We start from the raw sequence: 12,436 nt of genomic DNA on the forward strand, positions 1-12,436 counted from the left end.
GATATTACCAAGATCCTTGACGTTATAATCGGCGTCGTAATCATACCATCGTCGTTGTTTTAGTGAAATGTATAGTTTTTTCTCGAATTGATTACCATTAAAACAAAGACGTCCTCATCTTATGGCCCCAAAAACAATATACTGAGGGTGAGTGAGAGAGAGAGAGAGGAATAGAGAGAGAGAGAGAGGGAGAGAGAAAGAGAAAAAGGAGAGAGAGAGAGAGAGAGAGAGAGAGAGAGAGGAAAGTGGGAGGGGGAGTTGACAGAGGGAAAAGGGCAACGTGAAAGAAAAGAAGGTGACCCCTCTTATATCCCCCCCCCCTTTATGGTCCCTTTCCTCAGTTCATCCACCTATTGAGAACGCATCCACACACACACATACACACACACACAAACACACCCACTCACACAACTATGTCCCCTCGATGTATGGACCCACTTTATCTTCGACATTAGGAAAAAAGAGTAAGTTTTCTCCGATATGTATTGTTATAGATATTTAGCAATTGGTTTGCTTCTCTTGTCTTTGCCTTTGTTATTTTAGCTCTGTATATATTATTAAGAAAATAACTAATTATTATATAAGTGAGCCTACTAAATAAAAAATCAGTAACAAGATGATTTAAATTGGATCATTACTTGATTCTCCAGTTTATTACTTTGTACAAACATTGAATATATACAAAATATTTCAAAATAATTCAATTACAAAGGTAAAAATGAAAAACATAGGAATATTACAGAGACAATGTCTTATGAAAACCCTATTTCAGCTTGGCAAGTTGATGCATTTACAAAATTGGCACTCATAGCATAAAATATCGTAACGGCAAACACAAATATTATCTATATATCGGAAGGCGGGAGATATCACAAAATGTGGGAAAGGCAACTCAATCTCTAAAAAAAACCTGATAATCAGGTAACACATTTCAAACATGGCGGATTGATTGGTTTTGAATTAACATCAAGTAAAGACAAAAAAATCATTTGATGTCTTCTAAATTTATCAACTCAAAAGTATTTTATGTCATGCAGTTCAATTTGTATCAATAGCTGTGAATAATTTTAATTTTGTGGTTCGATACATTGCCTTATATAGTTTTGTCTGTTATCTGACACACGTTTACATAACACATTTGCGATTCACCAGCCGTGCATTCTAACGAATATCAGAAGCTGATTCTTGGTTTGATCATGGACCTATACACCAACCTGCCTCAAAAGTCACGCTGTCTGTTGGTTATTGGTAGACTAAACGGTTGTAGCTCAGGAAGAGAGATAAGATTATCGCCTTTATGATTTGAACAAAAAGAGAAAGAAGTGACAGTCAGTTATGGAAATTGCACATTTTTTTTTGCAATCTCAAAATGATGTTACTTGCTAGAATGTCATTTCCATTGCAACATGACAATGATTACAAAGTTAGGCTATCCTTCCGTAAATTATGCGATAGTGATAACAATTGTTATAATATTCATTACACTTAAAATTTCTTTAACACCTTCTTGATACTTTGAAAAATGTTCAGCGAATCCTACACTCATCATGTTAAATCGATTATTAAATTACACAACAAATAATTAATTTCTCTACCACCTGATATCATCGTCATCTCCATCATCATCATCATCACCAGCATCATCATCATCATCATAACACCATCATCATCATCATCGTGAACAACAACAATAATAATGATTTTAACAGAACCATTTAAACAGAATCATGGGCATTAGTATACTGAATTTATCTTAATCATTCATCATCAACAATAGGAACGATATAAGAATTATCTGCACCTTGGCGTCGCCGTCATCATTACCACCATCCTCATCATCTTCATCATCATCATCACCATCACCAGCATCACCACCACAATGATCACGTCTTACCATTAGCGTCAAGGCGAACGAGCATGTAATTAAATTCTGTCCTGGCGCCGCCTATCAAAGTCCACTCTTGTATGGAAACCAGACCATTACCATCGTGATCGATGCTTGCGAAAGCTGATTCCTTGCTAATCCGTCCAGCGAAGTATCTCGCAACCTCGATAGGTATGCTATACAGTTCAAATGGGAAGAGAGTAAAGGAAGAAATTGTATCCACACGTTTAATACAATCTAGCGGTACCAATATAATAATAATTTTTCACTGCATAGTATTGAAGAATGTAACTAAGTTTTAATAAACGATGTTTTGCAGCTAAAAGCTCTTACTGTCTGATGCATGATGTATAAGAAAGACCTAGGGAATCTCATTCGAGACTAGAGGCATTATATATGGTAACCATAATGTTTACAAGAATGTATCTTCATGTGATTCAGGGTAATTAGAAACAATCTCGGCAAGATCATATAGGGTAAGGTTTTGGTTTTCCCTTCCACCGACAAGGCGGATTCAGCAAAAGTAGTTAATATTGAAACATGAGACGGCATAAAAAAAAAAACAAGAAAGACATTTAATACAGTATTGGGAAGACTACACTAGGGAAACATCAACCATGATAACTTTCGTGTGACCTCAGCTTATTCATAGTGCCCCGTTGCTACAGTCGAGTGGTGCATTTACAATATTTTCAACTTTACGCATTATGTCCCACTCAGTGGCGGATCCAGGGGGGGGGGCCCGGGGGCCCGGGCCCCCCCCCCTTGAGAAAAAAATCATGTAAAATCACGGGATTTTTACCTTTTTTGGGGGGTTGGGCCCCCCCCCTGGCGCTCAAGGGGGGGGTGCAAATTGAAATTTTTTTGAGGATCAAAAAAAAAAAATGTGCTCACTACCCCCCCCCCCCCCCCCCCCCCCCCCCCCCCCCCCCCCCCCCCCACTGAGCGAATTTTTGGCCGGCGCGTTTTTCAAATTTTCGGGAGCAAAAAAAAAAAAAAAAAAAAAAAAAAAAAAAATTGAGGAAAAATGTGCTCACTACCCCCCCCCCCCCCACACTGAGCGACTTTTCGGCCGGCGCGATTTTCTAATTTTCGGGAGCAAAAAAAAAAAAAAGTTGGGCCCCCTCCCCTAAGAAATCCTGGATCCGCGCCTGGTCCCACTTGCAGGCCAAAAAAATGAAAAGTTAAATTCCAACGGCATTTGAAAGATGTTACTAATTTAGAACTTCTCTCAAAACGAAAGGGCGTGAAAATGTCTTTTAGTGGGAAAATAACGAGCAAGTTGTCGAATCGACTTAAGTGATTGCAATTATGTAAGTACCGAATGGTCGTATGTTTTGTGATGCGTAAAGATTCAATCAGTTTGATTTTGGCCATCACAAGGAGAGGGTTATTGATGTAGACAAATGCTCATGTACCTTTACAGCTCATTTTATGTATGTTATTACCAAAGAACAACAAAAGAAGTCAGTCACTCACTCAATAGTGTCTGACAGTGAAGTCTAGAAAGTAAACGGGTTTCCTTGCATAATTTGAATAATAGGACACTGCTAACGTTTACATTTCACAGATAGGACATAGCCTACGTGACATATTCAAAATTCCTGCAAAGCTCTACAGAATTTGATGTTGGCTGCAAATGGGACATAGCACCTTTAACAAACAATAATCATCTACATTTATGATATGTAATCATAGAAAGTGTCGCAAATCATATCAAGAATTCATGTCGCGGAACTTTGTCTACAGGCAGGCATTTAATTTTTACAATGAATATAATATAAGATATTACAAGTTTGTGCCATAATAATGATGCTTAATAAGTTAACAATATTAGTCAATGTGGCAAAAATGAATAATCTCTTTCATTATATTAATGCTATCGGGGTAAGCTTTTATCATCATGTAGATTCGATGGCTTTTCTTGTAAGAAATAACACGGTACATTGCATTTTTTATGTTTGAATGCTCTATGTACATTCAAATATTATCATAATTATTACTAGAAATAAGTATGATTGTTCTTACCTTGGGCGGCTTGGCCTATGTACCTTGGCTGCCACCCTGGCTGCGGGCCTGGCTGCACCCCATCCAGATCCTTTTCTATGTCCTGGTCCAGGTCTAGCCGGCTGGCTTAACTCCCATGCTGGGCCCGCACCACTCACGCATCCCCAGGCCATGGAGATGGTGCACATCATGCATGCAAACGTGAGAAGAAATACTTTCATCATATTTGCTTGTTTCGCGGAAACCTGAAATGAAACGAGAATATATGGTGAATACATAATGTTCAAGTTCAAGTTCAATAATTTCATAATTGATAATACATAGAATATGTACCATAAAAGATAGTCGACGTTTGGTTTGTTTGCTCTTCGCGTGCCAGCGCAGCGGTCATGAAAGATATTCACATTGCCATTATACCGAAGATACAGATTTTGCAATGTGAATAGTAAAAAGAAGATTTATTGGCTAGATAACTTGTTTACATATACATGCAGAAGAAAATAAAATATTACGGTACCTGCGACGGCTAATGTACGAAATGAACATGATTATACACAAAAGAAGAAAAAAAAAATTTACTATTTGTGACCTCTATAGTAATACTTGTTTGTAATTGTGTGCTTGCATTAAGAAAAACTACAGTAAAACATCAAGAATTATATAAATTAGTATTATATTTTTCACAGAGGTCGGAGCTCTATACGATATCTGAAAAATCAAATATATACCTTGACTGTGAGAGCAGAATTCTGGAACCCTTTTTAGAGTGTAGTATTGATAAGTCTGAAGCCCCCTCGACAATCAGCGAAAGTCAACAAGCAACCAACTCTCTCTGCATCAATACTGATTCGATCAAATTAATGAAATGTTTTGTGCTAAGCGAAGCTTTTATATACGACACAACTGTACAGTCCCAACCTGTATGATGGTGTTGATTGTTTACCGGATATAATTTATGTGGTTTCGAAATTTCTAATGTTTTTTCAAAAACTCTGATTGTACATATTAGTATGTTTATAGTATGTTTTTTCTTTCCTTCTGTTCTTTTGTTTTTTTTTTTTTCCTGTATCTGTGTGTTTTATGGATAGGCTTTCATAATCCTCCTTTCTGCCTATCCCAAATGCTCTCATAAATTGCCATTGTAATCTTTATCAATTTTTTTTTCCTTCTTCCTTTATCATTCCATACTGTAATTGTACGTTTTAAATGTTTTTATGAAGAGTGTTGAATAAACTTTGAATTAAATTGAATTGAATAATTAAGGGTAGGGGTGGAAAGTAAATGGATTGTAGATTGTAGCTTGTAGCTTGTCGTCATCATGTCTTATAGATCGACAGAAGAGAATAATAATAATTCATATATAGCGCAGCTACTATATGAATATTATTATAATAAAAATAAAATTGTAAAGTGCAGCTACGTCTCACGTTTCTAGACCTTTTTTTCACGCCTATATATATATATATATATATATATATATATATATATATATATATATATATATCATACATTCAATTTGTATTGACGCCGAGCTGCAAGTAACTTAGGGCTATATTTCTAAACACACACACACACACACACACACACACACACCCTTTATCCAGGGGCGTCGCTAGACCTTTTTCAGTGGGGGGGGGGGTGTAGAGGCCAACGATTACCGACAAAACTAGCCACCAATTACCGACAAAATTAAATTATTTTTCCTATGGACTATCTATATATAGTACTTGCGTATGCGCAAAATTAATGGTTATTTTCCTCGACGACATAAATACATGAATTATTTCGTCAACTTAGTCAGCATAGCTATATTTTAATGCAGGCGCGGAGCTAGGATCTTATTTTAGGGAGGGGCGGAAGAGAGCAAGCGAATCACTTAAAGAGCGCGCGAAACGCGCTCATTAGGGGGGTGGGTGATAGGCCTCCCGCGCGAAGCGCGGAAGTTTTGGCATTTCAACACAATATAGAGAAAGGAAGACGATTTATTGTACCGTTCTCGACTGTTAATCCTTGTCTTAATGAAGTCCCCCCCCCCTCCCGCGCGAAGCTCGAAAGCTTTGACATTTCATTAAATTATGAGAAAAGCAGACGATTCGGTGTACTGTTCTCGACTCTTAATCCTTATCTGAATTCAGTTCTCCCCCTCCCGCGCGAAGTGCGGAAGTTTTGGCGTTTCATTAAATTATTAGAGAAAGTAGACGATTCGTTGAACCGTGTCGACTCTTAATCCTTTGACGTTTCATTAAATTATGAGAAAAAAGCAGACGATTCGGTGTACTGTTTTCGACTCTTAATCCTTATCTGAATTCAGTTCTCCCTCCCGCGCGAAGCGCGGAAGTTTTGGCCTTTCATTAAATTTTTAGAGAAAGCAGACAATTCGTTGAACCGCGCTCGACTCTTAATACTTTGACGTTTCATTAAATTATGAGAAAAAAGCAGACGATTCGGTGTACAGTTTTCGACTCTTAATCCTTATCCGAATTCAGTTCTCCCCCTCCCGCGCGAAGCGCGGAAGTTTTGGCGTTTCATTAAATTATAAGAGAAAGTAGACGATTCGTTGAACCGGGCTCGACTCTTTATCCTTCTCTGAATGCAGTTTCCTCCACCCGCGCGAAGCGCGGAATTTTTGACGTTTCCTTTAATTATTAGAGAAATAAGACGATAGTACTGTTTCCACTCATATACATGAAGTTTTCCCCTCCCGCGCGAAGCGCGGAAGCTTTTACGTTTCCTTAAATTATTAGAGAAAGAAGACGATTCGTTGTACCGTTCTCGACTCGTCTAAATTAAATCTTCCCCTTCCGCGCGAAGCGCGGAATCTTTGGCGTTTCATCACAATATAGAGAAAGGAAAACGATTCGTCGTACCGTTGTTGACTTTTAAACTTTGTTTGAATTTAGTTTCCCCGAAAATGTTAAACCTCTGATTTCTTTAGCTGATATTATAGGAAAGTGAAACTTTGAGAAAAAATACAAGTATTGTAGTTGTAGTCACTCTCGAAGTCGTCACAGCGGATAAAAAGTCACAGTTCGTAGGGGAAAAAACTTGTCAGCCGACCGACCGACAATATACATCTCACCGACTTCAAACTTCTGCATTGATATTAGTACACGAGGATCGAGCAAGAACACCGACACAGCTGACCCGACACAGCAACATATTTGACCGTGTCTTTCTTGCTCCCTCGACGAGACGACTCCACCCAACAACCCCCTTTTCTCTTTTACTCCCACTCCTCTTCTCTCAGGCTCTTACCTCCCCTCTCTCTCCTCTCTTTCATCCGTTTCTTTTGTTTCCCTTTTACTCTTTTTTCTTCTTTTTTTTTTTCCTTTTCTTTTTTTCCTCTTCTCTCTCTCTTTCTTCTCTTTTCTTTCCTTTCTTTTCCTTCTTTCCTTTCTTTTCCTTTCTTTCTTTTCTTTTCCTTTTCTTTTTTCCTTTCTTTCCCTTTCCCTCTATTTTTTCCCGACGGCAGCGCAATTTTACCGACAAAATCCTGACAGGTGGGGGGTGTCGCACCCCCCCACACCCCCCCTTTGGCGACGCCCCTGCCTTTATCTAGTTAATACTTTGTTCAACCCGGAGAGCAACTTGGCAATTAGTATACGGAGTTTCATTAGGTTGTTCTGGAGGTTTCTACAATGCCAAAATGTAAAGTTATGGTAGGTTACTCGGAAACTGGCAAAAAGCCAAGAGGAGGACTGTGATCTCTCTCTCTCTCTCTCTTTCTCTCTCTTTCTCTCTCTCTCTCTCTCTCTTTCTCTCTCTCTCTCTCTCTCTCTCTCTCTCTCTCTCTCTCTCTCTCTCTCTCTTAATACTCTATGCTAGATGCCTTTTTCCTTGGGGGCGGGGGTATACTTGGTTTACACCAGGGGAATTGAATGCGAATTAACAATTTAAACAGATCGGAGGGAAGGGTCCTATATTCACCTTGTCACTCTCTTTTCCATCCTCCCCCTTTATTCCTAGCCTTTCTTTGTTTCGCCTTTAGAAGAAGTTGAAAGGCTGGGGGTGAAGGTACTACCCGCGCCTCCCATTCACATCGATATATCCAATCGGCTAATAATCACATACAACACTTTTGTTTAGTAAAAGGTTTGAAACAACAAAATATACGATCGATCACAAAGACTTTCGAAATGTCAACCTGATGCAATTTTACTAGCCTTTTCCATCACCTATTAAAATGAGCATCTACATAAAATTAAGCTGTGCAAAATGATGATGTAAGTGTCCTCATTTGGGGTAACATTATGCTGTAGATTACTGAAAAAGACCCCTCTAGCAGGGCGATCGGGCACGCTTACAGCGTAGGCGCCACAACTTGCATTTACCGGCATTTTGCTGCTTGGTACATTTCACGGCCCCCTCCCGCCCCTCACCCCCCCCCCCCCCCCACCTTGGAAAATAGATGTTCAAAAACTTCGCCATTGTGAGTTTCATACTATGTTGAGAATAAAAAAAGAGTAAGTACCCTCAGTTTTTGTTTGTTACCTTGACCAAAACTCAACCCTCATGATTTTAATAAAAATTTAATTGAAAGAAATTAAGAAGAAGAAAAAAGATGCATGTAGATATCAATCGAGTTGAATAAAATTAAACAAGCATGCAAGGCACGACGTTCAGTGGTGAAAAGAGTGATAACAATCTACATGATCTGATTCAGGCATTAAACCGATAAAACCAGGACATGTGGTGCTATAAAACATCGAATATCTTCCGGTAATTGAAAAGAATTTTTTTTTAATGCATAAAGATACTAATCGGGTTGAACTATTACATTAAACAAACATGTAAATTTAGCGCAGTTGAGTTATAAAAAGAATGATAACGAACTACATGATCTATTTCAGGAAATAAACCTATACAACCAGGACACATAGTGTTATAAAGCATCGAATATCTTCCTGTTATTGTCACCATTAGGTAAGGGGTTTTCCATTTTAACTTTTGAAAGAAAAATTTGATCTTAAAACATATGGCCAAGGTTTCCTGTGTGCTTCCTTTAAAAAAGAGCTGCTCTTTCTTCTTCCTCTCTTAACCTATTTTTTTAGGGGAAAGGAGGGAGTGGTAACATCGAATATCTTTCTGTTATTGTCACCATTAGGTAAGGGGTTTTCCATTTTAACTTTTGAAAGAAAAATTTGATCTTAAAACATATGGCCAAGGTTTCCTGTGTGCATCCTTTAAAAAAGAGCTTCTCTTTCTTCTTCCTCTCTTAACCTATTTCGTTGGGGGAGGGGGGAGTGGTACAGATTTGTATGATACATGTAATAGATAAGTGAGCGCTGAAGACACATGAGCAATTCTTCATGAAACTGTAATCCATTTAATACTGTCCATCTCGCACATTTCTTTTATAAATAAAAGCCCATAATATACTGCAAAGTCAATCTTCCTATTTATTATATAGTTCAAAATAAATACAATTAAGAACTACGTTTTACAGTCTAGATCAGATATACATTGATTGATAATTTATCGATATTTCTGAATTGTTTATTAGACGGTTTATCTCACCTGATGCTATGTGTTCTAGGGCCCTATCCCCGCATGATTTGGTTTAAATGAGAACTTAATTGAGAAGTATTTTGTTTTCTAGTAGGCCTACGTTTAAGTTCATGTAGTTGGACGAGTTTATAAACAGGGGTGAAAATTATGACACCCGACTGCCAATTCGGGCAGATCTAAGACTTAACTTAAGGGAGTAAACAATGAGCTTGAATTTAAGATGGAAAAGGGGATACATTTTCAAATTCGCCTGTTTCTTTAATACCTGCTTTTAATCACAAATCAACATGTTTGGGGGCTTTCTATATCCACCGACAGCTAGTAGATCAACGATGCTAGCCGCAGTATCCCCGTTTCCCGATGAACCCATTTGACTGCGTGCAGGCGGAACTCCTGCAGAACAAACGGATGTTATGTATGGCAATTGTATCACTTTTGTTTTTACTAAACTGGGCTTTTATGCGATTAGAATAACGATCCAATCGAACAGTGGTCCCTTCCTTTTCCCCTTTGTCCAAAACCTCTGTAATAACTTTTGCCAATTTTCCCCTTTTCAAAGCTTTGTAACATATCTATTTTTTTTCTTTCCATTTCTCGCTCTCTCTCGCCCCCCCCCCCCCTCTCTCTCTCTCTCTCTCTCTCTCTCCTCTCTTCATCTTTGTCCGTCTCTCGCCTGTTAACAGATATTCTTAAAATATATTGTAATTAGAAAATATTATTAATCTTGAAAAAATGAACTTAACTTTGGATACTATTTTTTGGGAAGATGTGAATCAAAGAAAGCTTAGAGTCTCATTTTACTCTTATGTTAGGTATAGTTGCTCGATTATAAAAAAAAACTGCCGCTAAGAAATGTCATATCCTTCTTCACTGAACTATCCAGACTGTAGGTTTATCAGAGGAAATCCTACAAAAAGATGAAACAGTATACACCTTTTCATGACTTTTCATGACTTTTCATAGAATGACAGTTTTATTTTGAGTATATTTCAAAAGTGGTATAATACAATTATATTTAATATTGGTTTCGAATACATAGAACTTACAACTCCCTCTTTCTCATACAAAAAATATGGCAAGAAATATAACATTCATATTTGTACAGTGTACTCTGGGCATCAAAGACAGATTGCACTTGTAAAATGCATGTAAAAAAACCGATAACACAATCCATTAAAAATTTGAATAGATGTGCATGATATCACATTAAATGAATACTTTATTTGGAGCAAATCATCTTTAAATTTCTTGATGTGAAATCCTACCTGCATACATGATATTCAAGACAAAATCCTACATTAAAGTGACTCGGTAACATTGCCTCAGATACTGAAACAAAATTCTGGATTTAGCTCATGCTGCAATCATAATCATAAACTTTTAGGTATCAGGAATCCCATGACTTTTACAAGCCGATCGCCTGTCTGATTATTAATATATTTATGATTGGAAATGAAAATTTTATTTTTTGTTTTCCAAACGGTTTTTTGCAACACGTAGTCTATTGGGGTTAATGAGTACCGGTATGGTAAAACCAGTCACTCAAAGATTTTCACTTTTTGAGGTGCTTCATGATCTTTTTGAAGTGCTATTTTGTTTACGGCTTCAATATTACACCATATCACAGACACTGATAACACGTAGGGCCATGCATCTCAGATTTAACATTGTTAAACGATGCCTTTAAGGATGGATTTACCTCCAACTTTGATGCACATAGCGATGAGAAGACCAAAGACCTGTTTACTTTAGTCAGGGACAACATGTACATGAAATTGTGCAGGACCCTACAGAAGAAACCAAAGACAACGCAATTAGTAGAACTCAGAGATGTGGTATAAATGTATAATGGGAAGGCAAGACAGCTATTTAGAAGCTATCAAAGCTGGATAGCGACTGAACAAAAATGTATATTAACTGGCACGATAAAATGCAACATATACTCCTTTACATACAAAAACTTGTACACTTTTTCATCATGGTCTAAAGGCAATTTCATTAAAAACAGGTTACGATTCAGTTGTTTTGTACAGGTTTATAATCATATACCATTACTATCATCTAAAAATAGTATGATTTGTGAAATCTTGATCAAAATGCCTGGAAAGATTATGACTAATAATCCAGACAATCCCTATGACAAAAATAAATCTATTACAAAAATGGCCATTTGTTTTATACAGTGCCTCCCAGAAAATCGAAACCAAGAGTTATCAATGTTTTATCATAACCTAATCACAATTATAATTAATAAATGACACATACAGGTATTTGTAGAGCTTAGATCCTCCTCTTTCATTTAATGCAACTCATATCGTCCCTATTTTCAGGAAGTGACGGTAGTGAGGACAATCATCACGCAAATTGAATGCGATTTTCCTCACTACCGTCACTTCGTGAAAATAGGAACGATATATGCATATTTCACGCATGAGTGATTAAAAACAATTTGGAGAGAGTTGGAGAGAATTTCAATGAGAGAAACACATATCTAGAAAGTTCATTTTCTGCTTTAAAGTAATGCTTGCATTTCCATTTGATTAAACAAACTCGTTTTCACTGGCTGCCTGCCGTAGCAACAAGCAGAGTTGACAAAAGACTTAACTCCTTTTTCGTTGACAATCAGCCATGCATTTCCTGATTGAGGTGTCATATGAAAGGGCAGAAAATGAACTTTCTAGAAATGTGATTTTCTTTTTTAGAAAGTCCTAGATAAGGAAAAAAAGTAGGTAGATTGGTCAGGTGCCTTCCTCGGTCATAAAAGCAGCAGCATTAACTGCCACTTCACAAAGCTAAGCTACCTCGGCGAAGTCCGGGTCCAGACATCCACAGTGTACTGCAACTCATGATTATCACTTTGTTCTTGACGCTAAAAAAATCTCATGATAAAATTAGCATATCATGCATATTCATAATCCTTATTAAAATTCAAATGATTTGAATTGTACAGATTAAAACTCATGTGATGAGAGATAAAATTAGTCAAACAAAATTCCCCCCTTTTGAGTAAGAAATTGGGGAAATATTGAGAAAAAT

At 37.4% G+C, this 12,436-nt stretch overlaps 1 protein-coding gene across 1 annotated transcript; it reads right to left on the reverse strand.

Annotated features, from left to right (window-relative positions):
• Window positions 1-620: 620 nt before the first annotated feature.
• LOC753317 lies at window positions 621-4,771 on the reverse strand. Its single transcript, XM_030996295.1, has 4 exons — window positions 4,621-4,771; window positions 3,914-4,137; window positions 1,895-2,061; window positions 621-1,293 (listed from the first exon to the last, which is right to left on the reverse strand). The coding sequence occupies exons 2-4, from the start codon at window positions 4,114-4,116 to the stop codon at window positions 1,220-1,222; spliced, it is 444 nt and encodes a 147-aa protein (XP_030852155.1). The 5' UTR covers window positions 4,117-4,137; window positions 4,621-4,771; the 3' UTR covers window positions 621-1,219.
• Window positions 4,772-12,436: the final 7,665 nt, after the last annotated feature.

The sequence above is a fragment of the Strongylocentrotus purpuratus genome, unplaced genomic scaffold, assembly GCF_000002235.5.
Source record: "Strongylocentrotus purpuratus isolate Spur 01 unplaced genomic scaffold, Spur_5.0 spur5_scaffold_3, whole genome shotgun sequence".
Taxonomy (NCBI): domain Eukaryota; kingdom Metazoa; phylum Echinodermata; class Echinoidea; order Camarodonta; family Strongylocentrotidae; genus Strongylocentrotus; species Strongylocentrotus purpuratus.